This window comes from Cebus imitator, unplaced genomic scaffold, assembly GCF_001604975.1.
Source record: "Cebus imitator isolate Cc_AM_T3 unplaced genomic scaffold, Cebus_imitator-1.0 Scaffold102, whole genome shotgun sequence".
NCBI lineage: Eukaryota > Metazoa > Chordata > Mammalia > Primates > Cebidae > Cebus > Cebus imitator.
The window spans coordinates 373,494-396,376 of NW_016107417.1; the positions used below are offsets into that span (position 1 = coordinate 373,494).

The 22,883-nt window shown below is 53.8% G+C and overlaps 1 protein-coding gene across 1 annotated transcript in view; it reads right to left on the reverse strand.

The window, feature by feature from the left end:
• The window catches only part of LRP5 (LDL receptor related protein 5), a 133,509-nt gene that overhangs the window by 83,555 nt on the left and 27,071 nt on the right, over nucleotides 1–22,883 (reverse strand). Inside the window, exons 2-5 of the mRNA XM_017536942.2 lie at nucleotides 15,064–15,460; nucleotides 7,087–7,284; nucleotides 2,233–2,429; nucleotides 273–404 (exon numbers count right to left, since the gene is read on the reverse strand). Coding sequence (XP_017392431.1) covers nucleotides 273–404; nucleotides 2,233–2,429; nucleotides 7,087–7,284; nucleotides 15,064–15,460 — 924 coding nt within the window. The remainder of the gene's footprint in view (nucleotides 1–272; nucleotides 405–2,232; nucleotides 2,430–7,086; nucleotides 7,285–15,063; nucleotides 15,461–22,883) is intronic.

The following is a 22,883-nucleotide window of genomic DNA, read 5'->3' on the forward strand; positions in this document are numbered from 1 at the left end:
ACAGCAGAGTATGAATATATATGTGTGATAGGTAAAAAAAAAAAAACGAAAACAGGATTGACCTCCTGGGCTCAAGAGAGCCTCCCAACTCAGCTTCCCGAGTAGCTGGGACCACAGACTTGAATCACCACACCTGCCGGAGAATCATTTTGAAAGGGTTCACAGATGTTTCTTCTGGGGCACCTCCGCTGGCCGCAGCCCATGTGCTCAGACAGCAGTGGGAACGAGGAGGCCCCACCTGCCTGCCCACCCGCCCCGTCCCGCTACCTCACCTGCCTTACACGTCCTGCCGTTGTCCTGCAGCTGCACGCCCGTGGGGCAGGCGCACGTGTAGAAAGGCTCCATTGGGGATAGCAGGCACAGGTGGGAGCAGCCACCATTGTCCTCCTCGCAGCGAGTGTGGACTGGGAAAACCAGGACAGAGTGAGAGAAGGTTCCAGAAGAGGACCATCACTTGTTTCTGAATGAGTCACACCCTGCCTCCCCATCCCCCATGACAGACCCAGTGTATCCCTCTGCCCAAGCCTCAGGTGGCATCAAGGACCTCCCGGCAGGCACTGCTCCACCTGCCTCATCTCCGGTCCCTCCACGTCAGGCCCTCAGCCTGGCCAGGTGGCCTGCAATCTCCTAAAAACCGGCCATGGCCTTCCTGGCCACCGTCACATCCAGATGTGACCTGCCCATGGAGTAGCATCCTCCCCACCTGCTCCCTCCCACCAAGCTCCTATGACTAGAAAACCTTCCCCAGCTCCTCGGGGCCCCAAAAGGACACCCCTCTGCAAAGCCTGCCCCCACACTCCAACGGCAGAGGTGAGGACCTGCCTGCGTGGTAGTGATGGGAACCCAGGGATGGTGGGCTCCTCAGCAAAAGGCTTGTCTTGTCTTTGTGCCAGGTGTGGACCTGGCAGCTTCCACAGGAACAGTCCTTCTTGCCAGGGGGGCCAAGCTTGTCACTCTCCCAGTCCCTTCTATGACCAACAGCAATTGAACAGAACTCAATAACTGCTTCCAGCATCTCATTCTATCCAGGAAAAAGCTGGGGTGTAGGAGCCCCAAAATATTGAGTTACCTGGAACAACAAACTCACCACAATGAACCTCTCCCTCCCGCACACTGCTCCAAGTGTAGACGGGTTTTGTGATCATGACTTTCTCACCAGGAAACAGCTGCAGAGAGCCCCACCCTCCAGGGTCCTGCTCTGGGAACAGCTGCCACCCCTGGGATCCACCTTTAAATTCAAAGTCCAAACCTCCTATAATGGCTTGGCTAGAAATCTCCATCCCTGGTCCCTGGGGGGGTGGGCAACTGTCCCCAGAGCTGCAGCCCCCACTGTCACAGAAGCTGGTACATTTCACCATCAGGGGCCTCTGTCATAACCCTGCGTAGCCCCCAGGCTGAGAACTGCTGACTATGAGCTGGCTATTCATTGATAAATATGCAACTTGCAGGGCCAAGCATGGTGGCTCACACCTGTGACCTAGCACTTTGGGAGGTCAAGGTGTGAGGATCACTGGAGCCCAGGAGTTTGGGACCAGCCTGGGCAACGTGGCAAGATCTGATCTCTATCAAAAATGCATATACGTATACATATAGATAGATATATTTATATTTATTTTATTTATTTTTTTTGAGACAGAGTCTCCCTCTGTCACCCAAGCTGGAGTGCAATGTTGTGATCTCAGCTCACTGCAACCTCCGCCTCCTGAGTATCTGGGATTACAGGCGCCTGCCACCACATCCGGCTAATTTTTTTTTTTTTGTATTTTTAGTAGAGACAGGGTTTCTCCATGTTGGTCAGGTTGGTCTGGAACTCCTGACCTCGTGATCCTCCTGCCTCAGCCTCCCAAAGTGCTGGAATTGTAAATATGAGCCACTGTGCCCAGCCCCCCCACACACACACACTTTTAATATGCATGCACGTGTGCACACGCGTGCACACACACACACACGTACATATGCAACTTCTGGGCCTTGAAAACGAGGCAGCCTCCCTTGGGAATCCCCTTGCCACTGCTGAGCCTGGAACAGCCCCCACGAGCTCTGCAGAGGAGGAGCCCTCTGCGACCCTCGCCCCCCAGCCAGCCACGCACTCTGCACATACCTCCCTTCACTGCAGCAGAGTCCCCTTGACAGGGGGGGCCCCCCAGAGCATGGGCTTCTGCAAGGAGGGACACCTGCCCCCTACTCTACCCACCAACCTCCCCACACCTCCATGCCGCAGCCAGCACTCACAGAAAGGCTGCCGCTCCTGGCTCAGCACCTGGATGTCCATGGGTGAGTAGAGGGCGCTCAGGATCTCCTTCCTCTTCCCCCCAGTGCGCTTGTTGCAGGCATGGATGGAGCGGGTCTGCCAGTCTGTCCAGTACAGAGTGTCCCCGGAGAGCGTCAGGGCGAAGGGGTGCGTCAGGCTGCCCTCCACCACCTTCTGCCTGCAGTCAGGGAGGCGGGGTGGGGGAGCCATCAGGAGGATCCACTGACAGTCATTCCTGCTGATCCATTTACTTTCTTTCTTTTTTTTTTTTGAGATGGAGTCTTGCTTGGTCTGTCACCCAGGCTGGAGTGCAGTGATACGATCTTGGCTCACTGCAATTCACTTGAACCTGAGGCAGGTTCAAGCAATTCTCCTGCCTCAGCCTCCTGAGTAGCTGAGATTACAGATGCCCACCACCACAACCAGCTGATTTTTGTATTTTTAGTAGAGACAGGGTTTCACTATGTTGGCCAAGCTGGTCTCTAACTCCCAAGGTGATCTGCCCGCCTTGGCCTCCCAAAGTGCTGAGATTACAGGCGTGAGCCACCACACCCGGCCTCTCATTTACTTTCAATCAGACAAGTAAGGCCAGGTCAAGAGCCCCAGGAGTTGGCACCCTCCTATGTCTCTCCCGGCATGCACAGGGCACCTCCCAAACCCAGTCTGTGACAGTGATACAGGGGATCCCCTAGGTCAAAGTCTCCCCCAGGGAAGAAGGAGGAAGCCATGTCTGGTGAAAAGGACACCTCTCCTGCCCAAGGCTTTAACCTCTGAATACAAATCAGGCCACGTGCACTCGCTCCTTCTTACAATGCTTATAATTTATATTATCAGAGTAAATTAAACTTGGCATCAACACGAGTAACAGGTATTCTTTTCTAGATGCTTACAGTGCCCAGCAAATGTGGACTCGCGTGTAATGCGAGTGTGAACACTGGTAACAGGATCATACTGTGGCGAGGTTAGTAGTGTGTAGTTTTATTTGCTTAACATCCCTCTCCCTGTGACAGGCTCCCTGAGGGTGCGCCTGGGGGCAGAGGGTCCCCGCCATGTCCCCAGCCCTCAGCATAGCTGCCAGAAAAGGGTAATGCTCATGAAGTGGCACAGGGAAGATGGAAGCTGTGGGTTCACGCTCTGCAGATCTGCCGCCTCTTTTGTTCGTTTTTGTTGATGCTGCTTTTTAAGAAAATTATTGAAGTGAAATTCACAGGACAAAAAATTAACTCTTTGGCATTTTTTTTTTTTTTTTTTGAGATGGGGTTTCACTCACTCTGTCACTCAGGTTGGAGTGTTGTGGTGTGATCTCGGCTTCCAGCAACCTCTGCCTCCCAGGTTCAAGCAATTCTCCCACCTCAGCCTCCAGAGTAGCTGGGACCACAGGTGTTTACCACCCTGCCTTTAGCTAACGTTTGGGAGGTATTTTTTGGTAAAAACAGGGTTTCACTATGTCGGCCAGGCTGGTCTCAAACTCCTGAGCTCAGGCAATCCACCCACCTCAGCCTCTCAAAGTGTTGGGATTACAGGCGTGAGCCCACACCTGGCCTAATTTTTATTTTCAGTAGATGGGGTCTTGCTTTGTTGCCAGGCTGGTCTGGAACTCCTGGTCTCAAATGATCCTCTCATCTCAGCCTTCCAAAGCACTGGGATTAGAGGCGTGAGCCATCATATCCAGCCATGTTGCCATTTTTTGATGAGTGAAGCCAGAGGCCCAGAAGTGCTGAGAGAAGGTCAGCCTTGGCCCTTGCCCCAGCCACAGTCACAGATAAGGGCCTGCGGAGCTCATACCCCACATATGATGCTTCCATGTGAATAGTGATGGTGCTGCAGAGGCAGAAGAATCCCGAGGGAAGGCAGGTAGGAGAATGGACCCTGGGGCTACGGACTCCAGGTTCCAACCCTGGCTGTAACTAGCTGTGTGGCTTTGGCCAAATTCACGTGCCTCTCTGTGCACAGGGGATCATAACAGCAAACACAGGTCAGACACAGTGACTCGCACCTGTAACCCCAGTGCTTTGAGAGGCCGAGGTGGATGCATGGCTTGAGCTCAGGAGTTTGAGACCAGCCTGGGCAACATGGTAAAACCCCGTCTCTACAAACAAATACCAAAAAAAACTAGCCAGGCATGATGGTGCATGCCTGTGGTCTCAGCTACTTGGGAGACTGAGGTGGGAGGACCACTTGAGCCCAAGAAGTCAAGGCTGGGGCTGAGCACAGTGGTTCATGAAGTCTGTAATCGCAACACTTTGGGAGGCTGAGGTGGGCAAATCACTTGAGGTGAGGAGTCCGAGACCAGCCTGGCCAACATGGTAAAACCCCATCTTGATTTAAAAAATACAAAAATTTGCTGGGCGTGGTGTGCAGGCACCTGTAATCCCAGCTACTTGGGAGGCTGAGGCAGGAGAATCACAGGAACCCAGGAGGCAGAGGTTGCAATGAGCTGAGATCGTGCCACTGTACTCCAGACTGCGGGACAGAGCAAGACTCCAGCTCAAAAACAACAACAATCAAACAAAAAGAGGTCGAGGCTACAGTGAACCATGATCGCACCAATGCACCTCAGCCTGGGTGACAAAGCGAGACCTTGCCTCAAAAAAATAAATATATAAGTAAAAATAAAACATAACAGCAAACATTTCATAGAGTAGGTGTGAGCATTAAATGGACAAAAACAGTAAGTGCTACGGAAGCGTTCACCGCCGCCACCAGAAGCATGAGCCATTACCCTCACTGTCCCCTGTCACTGTCCTTTGACCAGAGCACTCTCAGCTGCAGCCTTTCTATCCTCTAATCCATGCTTCACAACTGTAAGAGCGCTCAGCTCCCAAGAACCGCAGTCTACAGGGTGGCCACATTCCCAAATCTCAAACCAGACCGAGCCGGTCTGCACTTCCAGGGATAACGGGTGTTTTCAAACCAGCCCAAAAGAGATGTGTGGCTCAGCATAAGAGGAACAGGAGACACAGAGGCCTATTGACATGAGGATGAGCTTGGAAGCAGATCTCCCGGCTGTGCTCAAACCTTCAGAGGACTGAGGCCCCAGCCAGGAGCTTAAGTGTACCCTCAAGTCACACCCTGAGCCAGAGCCACCCAGCTAATCCACTCCTCACTGCTGACCCCCTCCCCATAAAAAAAACCTGTTTGCTGTTTCAGGCTGCTAAATTGTGGGCTGTTTTGTTACGCAGCAATGGCTAACTAACACCTGAGGCCTGGTGAGCGTGCAGCAAAGCTGCTCATGCCCTCCAGTCTGTTTATGTGGGCATCGGCCTGTGTTTGTAGAAATCCAGCCACTGAGTCCTCCCATGCAGTCACTGTTGCCCTCTGTATTGACACTGGCCACACCAGCCCCTCCCCCCACCTCAGCCCTTGCCCCAGCCACAGTCACAGATAAGGGGTCTTGCTTTGTTACCAGCTACTCCCATCCCACCCCCACCCCCACCCCCACCCCTGCTCCTGGGCCAGGAGTTCCACTAGTGCTAGAATGGGATCTGCTGTCCCAGGAGAATCCCTGAGACCTGGTACAGAGCCAGCAGCAGGCAGTACTTGGTCAGTGAATAAACTGCCAAACTACCCTCACCTGTCCATGGAGGGAAGTTTCTCTAAGTAGCAGGCTGTGAAGCCACGGTGACCAGAGGCTCTAAAAGCAATTACCCAGCAAGGTGAAAACCCTTCCTGCTCATTCATTTGGCACTTTTCATTGAGCACCTACGACATGGAAGGCCCCCTGGTCAGACTGGGGAACGCAGCAGTAACTGAGACAGCTTCTGTCACCACAGCCCTCAGGATGCCGGAGCTGGGGTGGGGCCAGGGTGGGGGAAGTGCATGTGACAGGGTTACTGTTCACAACCCTGTCAGGCCACAAGCCCCCCCCCATTCCAAAATCAAAACACTCTGCAGATGGAAAGCTTTTGTTGCTTATTTGATGATAAAACCTCATTTGGTTCATGGGCCGGGTGCGGTGGCTCGCACCTGTAATCCCAGCACTCTGGGAGCCCGGGGGAGGACTGCTTGAGCTTAGGAGTTTCAGACCAGCCTGAGCAACATGTGAGACCCCATCCCTACCAAAAATACAAAAACTAGCCGGGTGTGGTGGTGCACTCCTGCAGTCCCAGCTACTCTGCTTGGGAGGCTGAGGCAGAAGGATTGCTTGAGCCTGGGAGGTGGAGGCTGCAGTGAGCTGAGACTGTGCCACTGCACTCCAGCCTGGATGAAAGAGTGAGACTCTGTCTCAAAAAAAAAAAAAAAATTAAAAAGAAAAACCAACTGTGCATGGGTGTGGGCTACAGATAATTCTTTTCTGTCCTACTTAGAATAAACATGCCCCATTTGCTACAGAAATATTCAGGTACAGGCCGGTGGCTCACACCCGTAATCCCAGCACTTTGGGAGGCTGAGGTGGGTGGATCACAAGGTCAGGAATTCGAGACCAGCCTGACCAACATGGTGAAACCCCGACTCTACTAAAAATACAAAAATTAGGCAGGCATGGTGGTGCACACCTGTAATCCCAGCTACTCAGGAGGCTGAGGCAGGAGAACTGTTTGAACCTGGGAAGCGGAGGTTGCAGTGAGCTGAGACTGCGCCACTGCACTCCAGCCTGCATGACAGAGCAAGACTCTGTCTCAAAAAAAAAAAAAGAAAGAAATATTCAGGTGCTGGGGCAAGTGCTGCCCAGACCCTGAGGCTGTTCCAGGTTCTGAGAAGTCCGGCATTCCTCAGGTCTGCAGAGTTTCAGAGAAGAGTCTATAGGCCTGAGTTAAGAAGGAATGTCTTCAAAAGCCCTGGGGACAGCTGGGGTAAAGTGGAAGGGGGTGCCCCGGGACTGGGCAGGTACCTACCGGAACGAGCCATCCAGGTTGGCGCGGTGGATGAAGCTGAGCTTGGCGTCAGCCCAGTAGAGCTTCTGCTCCTCCAGGTCGATGGTCAACCCATTGGGCCAGTAAATGTCTGAGTCCACAATGATATTCCGGGTACTGCCGTCCATCCCCGCCCGCTCGATCCGCGGCATCTCACCCCAATCTGTCCAGTACATGTACCTGTGAGGGGGCAGAGCAAGAGGAGAAGCCGCTAACACAGATTTGTTTTTTGTTTCTGTCTACAGACGCAGACATGAAACAACAGACAGTGAAGCTGCCCTCAAATCTCACCCATCAGAATTAACCAACAGGTGGGCTTTCAGGTGTGACTGCCTTATGTTGGGCAATCCAAATATACCATGTCCGACTTGCTCTCAGCTAACAGTAAAATCTGGGCACCTTCCCTTCTTGATGATAGAAAGATTCTTTGTTCTTTTGATGATTGCATAGTGTGCTGTGCTATGAGTTCTTTACATAACTGCGGGTTATTTCTGATTTTGGTGTTTTTTTTTTTTTTTGCTACCACGAAAATGCTGTAAATGAACCTCTAACAGGCAATTCAAAACATGCAGGATGGAATATTATTTAGTGCTAAAGATAAATGAGCTATCAAGCCATGAGAAGACATGGAGGAAACTTAAATGCATATGAGAAGGTGAAAGAAACCAATCTGAAAAGGCTACATACTGTATGAGTCCAACTCTACAACATTCTGGAAAAAGTGAACATACAGGCTGGGCGTGGTGGCTTATGCTGTAATCCCAGCTCTTTGGGAGGCCGAGGTACGTGGATCGCTTGAGACCACGAGTTCAAGACCAGCCTGGACAACATGGTCAAACCCCATCTCTACTAAAAATATAAAAATTAGCCGGGCATGGTGGCACGTGCCTGTAATCCCAGCTATTTGGGAGGCTGAGGCAGGAGAACTGCTAGAACCCGAGAGGCAGAGGTTGCAGTGAGCCAAGATTATGCCACTGCACTCCATTCTGGGTGACAGAGCAAGATTCTGTCTCTAAAAAAAAATAAAAATAATAAAAATAAAAAAAAAAAGCAAACATACACAGTCAAGCATCAGCATCACCAGCAGCGGTGGCCAGAGGGTGGGCCGGAGGAGAGGGATGAGTTGACCGAGTACAGACAATCAGGGCAGTGGAACTACCCTGTATGACGTAGAATGGTGGGTGTACGTCCTCACTCACCTGTCTAAACCCACAGAATGTACAAGCCAAAGGCAAACCCCCATGTAAACATGGATTTTGGGAGATGGTGCGCCAGCCAGCTTTCCTCAGCTGTAACAAATGTACCACCCTACATAGGAGGCTGACAGCTGGGGAGGCTGTCTGGGTGTGGGGACAGGGATGTGCAGGAACTCAGTACTTTCTGCTGAATATGGCTGTGAACCTAAAACTGTTTGAAAAAATTAAGTCTATTTAAAAACAACAAAACATGGCCAGGAACAGTGGCTCGTGCCTGTAACTCCAGTTGTTTGGGAGGCTAAGGCAGGTGGGTCACTCAAGTGCCATCCTGGGCAACATGGCAAAATCCCGTCTCTACAAAAAATAAAAATAAAAGTTAGCTGGGCATGGTGGCACACACTTGTAGTCCCAGCTCCTCAGGCGGCTGACATGGGATGATCCCTTGAGCCCTGGGAGGTCAAGGCTGCAGTGAGCTGGGACTGCACCACTGTGCTCCTGCCTGGATGACAGAGTGAGACCCTGCCACACAAAAAAAGAATAAAACCCAAGGGTGGGATGGAACCTGAACCGGCAGCAGCAGCAGCAATTCCTGGGTAGGTCTGTGGACGATGTGGCTTTGCTTCTCCATGCTCCAAAGAGACAAGCATCACCCAATCACCAGAAACAACCACATCCTCAGGGCGCCCTTACTTGATCTCTGGCCAATGAACCAAGACAAAGTGAGCAGAGACGATGTGCCCAACACCAGGTCTAGGATGGCAGGTCCCACCCCTGCCAGTGCCCGGTATGCCCCATTTGAAGGTGACCACAGGGTGTGTCCCCAGAGGCTGGGCGTGGCTCTCAGCGACCAGAGTGGAACCACACCAGCTTGGAGGACTCAGTTCTCATCCCAGCCAGCTGGAATGAGCAACGGGACACAAGGGGTGGCAGACCTATTGCATTTTGTTGATCCTTCTCAGCAGAGAAAGGGGACAATGCCCAGAATGTCCTCTGAGGAGCCTCCTCCCACTCTTGGTCCATGTAAAATGATGCTGAATCCCTCACCGCCTTCTTCCTGGAGTGGGCAGCAAACCCCCTTCCCCTCGGCCGTAGCAACTGATTTAGAAACAGGTAGCTCGCCTGAGCCGGGCATGAGTGACCCCAGGACACAGGGAGAACAAGCCTTGCTTTGCCTTCCAGGGGTCTCCAACCAGCAGAAAAGCGAAATGACAGATGGGCAGCTGCCTCCTCCCCCACCATGGTGCTCTGTGGCCTTGGGAGCCTCAGGTGCACCGAGGGGCCATGCTTCCCAGAGTAATGTCATTCCCAAGCGAGTACCATCTCCACCTTCCAGAGGGGCTGTGACAAGATCAACAAGAATGAGGGAACAGGAGTCTCAAACCAAACGCACCCTCTTCCCTGCAGAGGCCAACCATGCCCAGCTGCTGTCACCAAGCCCTGCTCCCCCCACCCCGTGGGGACAGGAGAAGAGGGGCATCACATGGAACAGCTCTCCAAACAGACCCTCCAGCCGCTGTCTCCTGTGCCTCTAGTGAGAACTCAACCGACACAGGGAAGTTGGGAATTCCTATTCCCATTAGACTGATGAGAAAACTGAGGCCTTGGAAGGCTGGCCTGTCCCAGGTTACAGGCACTGAGTGGCAGCTCTGGGAACACATCATGTGTCTGCTGAGGGCCCAAGCCCAGCCTCATATGACTCACCCTTCACCAGCAAAACCCGGGTGTGGGTGAACTTTTCCTGGCAGCCCGGGACTCCAAGGTGCTGGCAGCCAGCCCAGTGAAGGCTCCCACGTGCCTGGGGCGGACGCCTTGCTTTACCTGCATGTCCCCCACCCCTAGGAGCCTGGGCAGAGCCCAGACCCCCTACCATCTCCTGAGAAGGTATCAGGAGCATCAGTCTGGAGTGGGGGGGAATCCACACAGGCCTCCCCAAAATGCTCCACTGTGGCTCATGGAAAAGGCTGGAAAACGTGCAGGAGCAGGGCCTCCGCACAGAGCATAACTCACATTCCTTATCCGAGTTTCATAACAGAGGCCGCTGGTTTCCTTAAATGGGGAATTTGCAAGCCAGTCGGTGACCAGAGACTGGCTGGCGTGGACGTGCTCTTGCAAAGTCTCAAATGCTACCGCAAGCCCAGCCGAATTCCACGGAGGAAAATTGACTTCCGAAGAAAAGGGCTGCAGCATGGCCTTCCAGCAGAGCCAGCTGCGGTTGTGGTTGTGTTATTTTAGGGAAGGGCCATTTTGCATTTTAAAGAGGGGGTTGGGTTTCACCCTGGCTTTAATTTGAGACCCGGGGGCCACTGCAGCCCCTCACTGGGGCCTCCTCCCATGCTGGGCCAGTGTCTTTCTCAGGGGCCAGAGGGTCATCCCCAGAGCCCTGTCTGCCACTCACGTGAGCACCCTGGAGCTGGGAGGGACGAGGCTTTCCCCAACCCTGCCTGGACATCTGCACGGGGCCACCTGCGTTGCTGAAGCCACAACCCAGTGGAGTCTCAGAGGGGCTCTCCTGGCTTTGGGGCTCTTGGTCAAGAAAATGGTCACATGCACACCTGAGGTGGACGCTCGGACCCAGAGACCCTTCCTGATGATGGCCGGGGCAGAGACCTCTCCTCTGAGGAAGAACCCTGGTGTAGGACAGCACTGCAGGAGGGCACGGAACATGACCAGGGCCCCAGCAGGGCCAGGAGGAAGGCCAACATGCTCCTTGCAACCTTGCACCCTTGGCCAGGATGGAGGACAAAACCCACCCCTCCTCTGTCCCCACTCTCAGGGCAGCAGTCCTGCCCCAGGACTCATCACCCACACTTATGCCTGAGAACCACTATTCAAACCAGTATTTGGCACGCAGGGGGTGCTGCCCACAGGTGCTGTGACAGGCTGGAGTCCTCTCCCTCCCCAGCAACACGAAGCCTAAGGAGAGGCAGGACCACAGCTGGTGTCATCAGCATCATTGCATCTGATGAATGGGAGCCTGTATACCACTGTTTTCACTCTCATTCATCAGGCAAAGGACTGGGGCAAAGGGAGGGTGTGGGGAGAGGCCCAGGAATCAATACCAAGGTCAACTTTGCCCCAGGGGCCGGGATGGGAGTGAACAGCCACAGGTATGATCCTGGGGAAGGCTTCTGGGAGAGAATTCAGAGGCAAGCAGGGAAAGAAACCATTTCAAATAGTCAAGAAAAGCCAGAGCCAAACAGGGATGGTCGGCTCCCAGAGATGGTGCAGGCAAAGCCAGCCCAGATCTGAGCACAGGGACGACTGCTCCCAACCAAGGGCCTTGCGTCTCCCAACCAAGCACCAAGCACCTCCCAACCAAATACCTCCCAACCAAGCACCAAGCACCTCCCAATCAAATACTTCCCAACCAAGCACCTAGCACCTGTCAATAGGACACCAACTACTCCCAACCAAGTGCCAAGCACCTCCCAATGAAGTACCAATTACCTCCCAATCAAGCATCTAGCACCTCCCAATGAGCAACATGTACCTCCCAACAGAGCACCTAGCACCTCTCAACTGATCACCTCTCAACCCAGCACCGAGCACCTCCCAACCAACATGGCAAAAGCCATGAGGAAGTGAAAAGAAGAAACTGCGCGGGCACAGAGACTGTACTTCTGGTGGTGAGGGAAGGGCATTTCCACCATCACGACAGCAAACGCTTGTTGAACCCGCAAACTGTTTTTGGTGTTTTCCATGACATGCAGCATGGTCACGCCTCTGTACAGACAGGGACGCCGAGGCACAGAGGGACATCGAGGCACAGAGCAGCCCTGGGCCATCCTTGACCATCTTTCTATCGAACCCACGTGCAGAGTGCCAGCAAATCCAGCTGGCTTTACCTTCAGAACAGATCCCAAATCTCGTCACTCCTCACCTTCAAAAGTGAGGGTTCCCTGCTGATGTCAGGATCCTGGTAATAACCGTGGACAGGGCTCCTGCAGCCACCCCACCCACCCCATGGCTCACTCTCGCTCCAGCCACTGCGGGGGATGCCCTCAAGCATGAGTCAGACCTGGTGCCTCCTCCGCTCAAGACCTGATGCATCCTCTCCCCACACCTTGGGCCCCATTCCCCCTACATTCTGCTACAGACCCTCAAACAGGCCCAGCCCCAAACTACCCCAGGGCCTTTGCACTGACTATTCCCCCTGCCGGACCGTGCTTCCCCACACAGCCACATGGTTCTCAGCCTCATCTGCTTCCAGTCTCGGCTCAAAAGTCCCCAAGAAGCCTTCCCAGCACCAGAGCTCCGACAGAAGCCCCTCACCACAGCCCCCAGGCACTGCTTTCTCCCCACACATTCATCCCTCCAGAATACTATTCACTTACCATCTCCTCCCATCCACTGAAAGGGCCAGAGACTGGGCTATGCCTGCTGCATGGGGAGCAGGACTGAGGCACAAGGGCTCATAAATGCAGGTGGATGCCTGGTTGGGAGGTGAGGGAGCTGCAGCGACCCAGGCTGGGAGGGAAGGCAAAGACGGAGGAGCGCAGGTCCCAGCGACATGACGGTCACGGCAGCCACTGGTGAGCAACTGCGGGCCCGCTGCGGGTGACAGCTCCCAGTGGGCCGCTATCTTCAGCCTCTCCCACCACTGCAGATGCCCCCTCCTAGCCAGAGTGTCTGCTACACCAGCCGACCCTTCCAGAAAGGTCAGTAACCCCACAGCTCCTGGAGCCACAGTGCAGAGGCAGAGGGCTGAGAGGGCGATGGTTCACCAGGCAGAGCAGAGGGTGCCCTGGGGGTCAGCTGGCTCCCGGGCAGCTGCAGGTGGCCAGCCCACTCAAAGTGCAGCAAGGGCATGAGAGGGGCTCTGGTGATGAGTGGCTGCCCAGCATGCGACCCTGGGAGGCCGGGAGCACTTCTCAGGTGGTGGGGGCACAAAGCTGCTCTGGCCTGACCTCAGGGACTCAAAATACTTGGGCCATAAATTCCACCGCATCCCCGCCTGCTGGTACCCCATACTTACACACGGCCTGGTTCAGATGCAGACCCTCCCTCGCACATACACAGGCACATACACGTGCACAATCACATGTGCACACTCACATGCACACACATGAATACCTGCTCACAGGCACACACACACACGCACACACACACACACGCACAGGCTTATACCCTCCCATTCCCACACTCAGTTGCTCAGACACACACACACCTAGCTTTCACACAAACCCGCCGAGCTCTGAAAGGCTCCAACCCTTCCTGTACATCAGAAGCCAGTCCAGGGCTTCCTAAGTCACCGCGCAGAGCAAGGAGGTGAACTCAGCCACTACGGCACTCTGCTTCCCGAGCTCCCAAACACCAGACTTGGTGAGGACAGACCCTCACCCCACATCCTCATTCCCATGACCCTGGGCAGGCCCAGATGAGGGGTGTCCACAGGGTCTGGCAACGGGCCCCTCCCAGCCCAGCTCCTGCAGCCAGTGCCATGGGAGTCATAGGGAGGTAACTGCAAAGGGCAATAGCAAGTTGGTGACCCCAGAACGAGAGCCCAGGGGTCTTTGGTCCTACTTGAGGTTGGACAGTGTCCCACAGGGCACACCCAAGGGAAGGGTTCCCAGAGCCCTGACTTCAGGGAGGAGGGCAGGCGGGCTCCTGTGGCAGGTACGGGTGCATGACCACCCACTTCTGGACTTTCTAACTTAGAAGATCTAGGTCAGGCTGGGGGCAGTGGCTCACGCCTGTAATCTCAGCACTTTGGGAGGCCGAGGCGGGTAGATCACTGCGGTCAGGAGTTTGAGACCAGCCTGGCCAACATAGCAAAACTCCATCTCTATCAACAATACAAAAAGTAGCTGGGGGTGGTGGTGGGCACCTGTGATCCCAGCTACTTGGGAGGCTGAGACAGGAGAATTGCTTGAACCCAGGAGGCGGAGGTTGCAGTGAGCTGAGATCATGGAGTGTAGTACTCCAGCCTGGGTGACAGGAGGGAAGCTCTGTCTCAATGAAAAAAAGAAAAAAATGTAACTATGGAATCTCAAGGAGAAGTAACTCTCTCAACAACAACAAATCCTGAAAGCTGAGCTCTTCTTTTTTTTTTTGAGATGGAGTTTCGCTCTTGTTACCCAGGCTGGAGTGCAATGGCACGATCTCGGCTCACCGCAACCTCCGCCTCCTGGGTTCAGGCAATTCTCCTGCCTCAGCCTCCCGAGTAGCTGGGATTACAGGCGCGCGCCACCATGCCCAGCTAATGTTTTGTATTTTTAGTAGAGACGGGGTTTCACCATGTTGACCAGGATGGTCTCGATCTCTTGACCTCGTGATCCACCCGCCTCGGCCTCCCAAAGTGCTGGGATTACAGGCTTGAGCCACCGCGCCCGGCTTTTTTTTTTTTTGAGACAGGGTCTCCTCACTTTGTCGCCCAGGCTGGAGTGCAGTGGTGGGATCGTAGCTCATTGTAGCCTCGATCTCCGAGGCTCAAATGATCCTGCTACCTCAGCTTCCCAACGAGCTGGCATCACAGGTGCGCACCACCACGCCCGGCTAATTTTTGTATTTTTTTTTTTTTGTAGAAATGGGGTCTCGCCATGTTGCCCAGGCTGGTCTCGAACTCCTGGACTCCAGTGGTCTGCCCACCTTGGCCTCCCAGAGTGCTGGGATTACAGGAGTGAGCCACTGCGCCCCACCTGAGCTTATTTTAAGATTCATCTTTTTTCTGAAAAAAAAGATGAATTGGGCTCACATAAATTCGAGAGAGGAACAGTGACACTCCCCACCCCCTGGACCCAGGTGGAGTCGCAGCAGGGTTTACCCGTGAGCGGGGTTCAAGGCGATGGCCCTCGGCTGGTCAAGGTCCTGCCAGAAGAGGACCTTCCGAGACGTGCCATTGAGGTTGGCCACCTCGATGCGGTTGGTCTCCGAGTCCGTCCAGTACAGCTTCTTGCCCACCCAGTCGCAGGCCAGACCATCAGGCGAGACCAGGCCAGAGATGACCACGTTCTGGACGGCGACGCCCGTGTGGTTCAGGTAAGTCTGCTTGATGGCCTCCTCACTCACGTCTGTCCAGTACACGGCTCCCTTGGAGAACTGGAAGTCCACTGCAGCTGCATCCTCCAGGCCGCTGACCACGACGGTGGTCTCCAGCTTGACTCTGCCGGCGTCCACCAGCCGTACGTCCCGGCGGTTTGCAAACAGCAGGAGTGGCGAGGCTGTGGGGCAGAAGCAAACCGTGAGGGCCACTGGCTGAGCCGGCAGGACACACACAGCCCTGGGACGGGGCGCTAGGCCCAGAGCACTCCTGGTAACACCCCCCACCCACCCATGCCCAAGACCTCCAGTTCCTTCCTTCCACCCCAAGGCACTGTCAGGAAGCTGCCTGGGCAGCCCTGGCCCACACCATTCAGAGGTTCCTGCCACGCAGCAAACAGCCTTCTTACCGCACTCAGTGACAGCAACTGTTTGTTTGGCAACTGCTACATCCGTCCCCCCAGGTGCAGGTGACCCTTTCTGCCATGCCCGCCACCTCCCACATTGTCCTCCAGAGGCTGCAGGGGCCCTGTCCTGTTCTGCAGAGAAGCCACACCCTCTTCGTTGGCCTGACACACATGAAGGCACAGTCCTGGCCATGCTGCCCACTACAGAGCCAGCCACACTTTTTGAGGAGTTCAGAACCCAGGCTGGACAGAGCCTTGAGATTCCCTTACAAGTCTTTGAACAGTGTCCCAGCTCAGGCCCCTCTCCTTGGACTATGGACTCAGCTTCTAGTCCACCCCGGTATTCCATTATTTCTCCCACCCTGATTCTATCCATTCCTACAATGAACACATTTAAAGGGTCACTCTGGAATGCCACCCCTTGGCTCGGACCCCTTCAGCAGCTCCCTGTGCCAGTGCCGTGCAGAACAAGGTCAGACTCCCCAGCCTAGTCTCCAAGGCCTTGGCCTCTGGCCTCACCTACGCTTCTCTCCACCCCCCAACTCCAAGCATTCCTGATCTGCCTGCAGCTGCGCTGGCCCTTCACCGCCCTCCGCCCCCCGGCCCTCAGCTCTTCTGCCTGTGCAACAGGCCTCGTCTCACAAACAAGGGTCTCATTCCCACACAGGCCAAATGAGAATCAGGAGAGGCCTCGAGACCACCGCCCTACAAGAGGCTTCAGACGTCACCCCAGGAGGGCCCAGCAACCCCCAACACAGACTCAGAGGGACTAAGAAGCCACACGAGGTATGAACATAAGATGTGGACATGAGGAGGTAAAGACCTCCAGGGAGCTCCATGAGTCCATGTCTGCTGCCAGCAGGGCTAGGCTGGGCTGGCCACAAACACCCCCCAAAAACATCTGAAGCCTTGGCTCAAAACAGCCGACATTCCTCATGGAAGCTGCAGACCCCTGGGTCCTCCTGTGCAGACTGGGGAGCCCAGCCAACCCCTCACTCCCACCCTCACCAAGAAAGAGAAAGCCAAAACAAACTGAAGTCAGGCAATGACAATCACAGAACTGAATCCTGTATTTAGTTCAGTCAGTTTCATTTCAGCAGGGGAAAGATTTGCAGCCTCCACGAGGGTCCCTGGGAGTACCCAGGACCAAAGCATGGCCAGGAGACCCCAGGGCAGTGGGGTAGATGGTTGTGAGCACGGGCCCCACTGCCAAGACCAGCACCAGCTCAAATCCTGCCCCACCGCCCCCCCTTCCCAGGGGACATCCTCTGCAGGACAGGAGGACACACAGCAGACCTGAGGCCATGGAAACGACAGCAGGGACTCTACCACCCCACCCCCTGTGCTGTTATCACCTTAGGTCTACCGTTCTTTGTGGCAATGAGGGACATTGTGAAAACACAACAACAGGAAGGCACAGGCAACAAATAAAGACAAACTGGACTTCACGGGAAGTTAAAGATTTTGTGCATCAAAAGATGCTGTCAAGAGGGTAAAAAGGCAACCCACAGAATGAGAGAAAATACTTCCAAATCGTAGCTCTACTGAGAGATTAACATCCATGAAATAGGGAGAACTCCTAAAACTCAACAATGAGAAAACAGCCAACCCAACTCGAAAATGGGCAAACACCTTGAACAGACATTTCTCCAAAGATGACACATAAATGGCCAATAAACACATCAAAACAGGCTTAGCATTCCCTTAATCATCAGGGAAATGCAAATCAAAACTACTATAAGATACCACCTTGCACTGCTTAGGATGTCTACTATAAAAAAACAAAATAAAACAAAACAAAACAAAACAAAAAACGTTGGTGAGACATGGAGCAACTGGAACCCTCGTGCATCATTAGCAAAAATGTAAAATGGTGCAACTACTATGGAAAACAGCATGGCAGTTCCCCAAAAACTTCAACACAGAATTACCACATGACCCAGCAATTCCACTTCAGGGTATATACCCAAAAGATTTGAAAACAGGGACACGATCAGATATCTGTACATCTTCGATCATGGCATCATCCTTCCCAACAGCTAAAACATGGAAGCAGCCAGGTGCGGTGGCTCACACTTATAATTCCAGCACTTTGGGAGGCTGAGGTGGGTGGATCACCTGAGGTCAGGAGTTGGAAACCAGCCTGGCTAACATGGTAAAACCCTGTCTATACTAAAAATACAAAAATTAGTGAAGGATGATGGCAGGCACCTGTAATCCCAGCTAACTTGGGAGGCTGAGGCAGAAGAGTACTTGAACCTGGGAGGCAGAGGTTGTAGTGAGCCAAGATTGGGCCACTGCACTCCAGCCTAGGCAACAAGAGCGAAACTCCATATAAAAAAAAACAAAAACAAAAAAAAACAGGGAAGCAACCCAAGTGTCTACTGAGGGATGAATGGCAAGGCAAAATTTGCTCCATGTACAGGTATTATTCAATCTTAAAAAGGAAAAAGATTCTGGCCAGGCACAGTGGCTCATGCCTACAATCCCAGCACTTTAGGAGGCTGAGGCAGGTGGTTGACCTGAGGTCAGGAATTCAAGACCAGCCTGGACAACATGGGGAAATCCCGTCTCTACGAAAAATACAAAAATTAGCCAGGTGTGGTAGTGGGCACCTGTAATCCTGAGGAGGCTGAGGCAGCAGAATCAGTTGAACCTGAGAGATGGAGGCTGCAGTGAGCTGAGATCACGCCACTGCAGTCCAGCCTGGGTGACAGAGTGAGACTCCACCTCAAAAAAAAAAAAAAAGAAAAATAAATTAAAAATGAGATGTTACAACTGTAGTGGAACTGGACATTCTGACCTCTCACAAGAGGAAATGGCCACAGCTAAGGCATTTATCCTGATATCTCACCCTGGCCTACCCCAAACAGGTCCAAACAGATAGTGAAGAAAATCAGGGTCAGAGGCGACAACTCTGCAGCTCACAGGCAGGGCCGCCCAGGCCCCATCCCTGCCCGGGCTTCAGGCAACATCCCTCAGGCAGGAGAAGGCAGCCGCCCTGGAACGCCAGCTGAAGGGTCTGCATTTCACCTGCACCACCCAGCCTGCAGGCACCCCAACTCCAAGACACTGAATTCCCTCCACTCGATGAGGCTTCAAGGGAAGACCCCAGGTCCCTGTCCTCAGGCTCTGGGCACATTCGGGGGAGTGCAGCGCCCAAGGAGGTCTGGCCCACAGGTGCACCAAAGGATCAGATGCCAGCCACCAGGGGGTCTGCAGGAATCACGCGCAGGATGCAGGAGCAACTGGGGCCTTCGGAGGTGGAAGCAGCACTGAGGCCTGGAGGCAGGAGGGGCCTTCGCAGGGAAGAGAGCTGTGTGTGAGACCCAGAGGGCACTGGTGACACAAGCAGATGGAACCGTCACCAAGAAGGACATCCGCAGCACAACCAAGCCAGGCTGCCCCCAAAGTGTGCTCCCATTCGTTGTCCTGCCCACTGGAGCAGGATTACTGATACTCCCATTTTGTGAATGAGGCCAACTGTGCCCCATGCCCCGGCTGCCCCTGTGGTGAGGGCCCCCAGGTTGTCCCCACTCATCCAGTGAAGGTGTGATCCTCCCAGGCACACTGTAATTCCATGTTTCTTGGGATCACAGGCCCTTTGAGAAACTGGTCCCCCTCCTCAGACACACGCACCCAGACAGACAGACACACACACACACACACACACACACACGTCCCCCAGGCCCCATTAAGTCCCCCTGCTAGGGTGGACCCAGCTCCGGCCCAAGAGTCCCCTGCTAACACAGGCACAGAGTGGGACCAGACATGGAACTTTCTACTCTAAATTAGCCTTCTTGGACAACAATGACACAGATTGTCTCAGGAGGCAGCGAGCCCCCACCACCGAGGGTGTTCAAGCAGGTGGGGGACTGGGTGGTCAGGTCTGCACATCGCCAGGCAGACGCTAGCCCCAGCATCTCTGATGCTGGAGGGCCCCACAGACAAGAGGCCTCGCCTGGGCTGTATCATAGGCAGGAGGGGAACCCAGGTAAAGGCAGGCACACCTGCCCCGAGGGGCAGTCCACAGTGCCAGCAGCCCAGTAAACCCTTCCCCACTACAGCAGGAGGTCCCAGTAGGGGGCCCTGGCCAGCCCAAAGGAGGGAGGCAGGAGATCTTGGAAACCCTGGGTAGAGAAGCCCTAGCCCTGCCCTGCTCTTTCTCCCCAAACTGGAAAGACCACATTTCACCACAGTTTACACTCTCGGCTGTTCAGGTGCATTCTTCAAAGGCCAGAGATGGGGGTGTTTTTTAATTTCCTGTGCTTTTCCCAGCCCACACTTGGGGAGGCCGAGGGAGCTGGGCAGCCACACAGGCCCTGGGGACATCTGTGGGCACAGCCAGGGCGAGGTCCGCCGTGGCAGGCAGGCTCTTTCCAGGAGCTGCTCTGGCTTCTAAGATGCTTGGAAACAACCACACACTCAATTCCTAAGTTTAAGAGGAACCCACATCACTCCCCCACCACCTGGAGAACTGGCTTTCCTTTGGAAGGACCTGGCGGTGGCCCCAGGGTCTTCAGCAAGTGGGAGGGCTCTGTGTGGGTGGCCCCTGCCCTTCCCAGGCAGGCAGAGATGGCACCTCCTCCTCTGCTCCCCCTCCTCCCCACCAGGGCCTGTGGAGCCCTGGGTGATGGGGGCAGCCTGTCATTGAGGGGCCCTGCACCAAGGCCCTACAGCCCCCTCTTCTCCAAAGGGGAAGGAAACCCAGACAGAGAAAACCCAGCCCTTGGTGGGGAGGGTGGAGAACATGGCGGAAACAGAACCTGATGGGAGGGAGAGAGACGTGCCAAGTAGCAGAGTAGAAGGGCTGGCTCGGTAGCTCATGCCTATAATCCCAGCACTTTTCGAGGACAGAGAATCATCTCAGGCCTGGAGTTTGAGACCAGCCTAGTCAACAGAGCAAGACCCCATCTCTACAAAAACTTCTTTTAAAGCTTAAAAAAACCAGCAGAGAGGACAGTTTAGGAGAGAAGTCTGTAGAAGCAGCACTCAGAGGAGGAGACGCAATGTAGGCACCAGGAGGGGCTGGCCATGGGTACTCACTCTGCCAGCCGGCCCACCCAGGCACCCAGGACACAGACCCGAAAGGCTCCGTATTCCCGTGGGAGGTAATAGACAAGCAATGAACACAGCCAATACGGACACCTTAGTAATGCTAGATCCTTAACGCTACAGATCAGGGAAACAGCGCAGGGCGAAGGGGCGGGGGCTGCATGGTAGATGAAACAGTGAGAGCAGGACTTCCTGGGAGAGAGGGAGCCAGCAGGCCTGGGCAAAGATCCTGGGGTGGGAGCACATGGGAACAGAATGTGGGGGGAGTATGGCGGGTGCTGGTCCTCTGGGCTCATCCCACCAGGCGATGTGTCCATGTGCCCAAAGTCTCTCATTTCACAGCCCCCTGCAGGTCAGGGGTCACAGCTACACAGCCCCCGATACCTTCAGAAAGGTGCCTTGGCCTGTCCCAGGTCATTCCACTCAGTGATGATCTGCTGACCTCTGGCTAGAGCTCTGGGCAGTGTAATTTGAGCAGGAGGAGAAGGGAGGGCAACGGATCTGGGGCGCCAAGGGAGGCACAGGCTGCAGCAGGCACCTGAGGCTGCACCTTGGCGCCTTCATCCTGGATTTGGGTGAGGGGTGGACAGGCTGAGGGCTGGAGCAGCATGGCCAGCCACCATCAAACCCAGCACCCGCCAGATCACCATGAGAAACACAATGTCATCTGCAGCCCAGACTGCAGAACAAACCTTTCAGAAAACACGGTGGTAACTGTTGCATCAGGAACATAAAATTACACCCTTGCCCCAGGGATCACCCCTGCAGGAATCTGTTCCAAGAAACACCAGAAAGAAGGAAAACATCTTAGTCACAATATTTAGTGAGGCCTTATTTGTAAAAGCAAAGAAAATAAAAAATAATAAATGATCTCCAATGGCAGGGGTAACTAGACTATTGTCTCAGTAGAAAGGCTGCACCTTTTAAAGTAGGAAGAAAATGACTGAGGTCACATCAAACATGTTTGACATGTCAAAACCAAAAACCACACACACACAGCGTAACCGTGAACCACGATTTCTACTAGAATGAATGGCAGTTATGAGAAAGCGCCAGCGGAGACAAAGATTGAGAAAGGAAAGGTGGCCTCATTAGGTAGACGGGTCTCTGGGTAACATACTGGTAATACTGGTAAATATATACTTTTTAATGTATTTTTTAACCCCAAATTCCATTTATGTTCCTATGATGCTATTTGTACAAATACTTTTTTCAGGACCATATATCACAAGGGCAAAAGGGCCAGGTCAGCTCTCCAGCTGAGTGACCAGCTCAGAGCAGACAGCAGACTCCAGGGTTAGCAGCCCGGCCGAGACCTGGCCCTCGTGAATCCCTCAAGCCCCGACCCTCAACATCCTGTCTGTGAAATGGGGATATTATTACCGCACCTCCACATCAGAAAGTGAGACGCTTAAACAGGATGCTTCATAGAAAAGTACTCAACAGGTGACAACCAGACGGGGGTAGTGGTTTTCATTAATTAAACGTTGCCTTCATCCAGCCCTGGGCCAGCTCCAACGCAGAGCATACGGCATTGACTCAGACTCAGGGCCCTAGATTGAAAGCCCGGCCTGGCCTCCAGCTGTGAGATTCAGGGCAGGATTTCCCATCTCCCAGAGCCTCTGTTTCCTCATTTATAAAGCAGGAAGTGATAACTCCTTTTATTTTTATTTTATTTTTTTGAGACGGAGTTTCACTCTGTTGCCTGTCTCTACTAAAAATACAAAAAATTAGCCGGGTATGGGGGCAGGCACCTATAATCCCAGCTACTCTGGAGGCTGAGGCAGGAAAATCCCTTGAACACAGGAGGTGGAGATTGCAGTGAACCGAGATCATGCCACTGCACTCCAGCCTGGGCAACAGAGTGAAACTCTGTCTTGAAAAACAAACAAACAAAAATTAGCCAGGGGCGGTGCCGGGCACCTGTAATCCCAGCTACTTGGGAAGCTGAGGCAGAAGAATCACTTGAACCCACGAGGCGGAGGATGCGGTGAGCCGAGATTGCACCACTGTGTTCCAGGGTGCGTGACAGGAGACTGTCAAAAAAAATATCAATAGTATGTGATCAAATCCATCAAACCCAGTAAGGGCATGTAATGAAATTTCACATCTAAAAATTATAAAACATGTTTTAATAAACTGC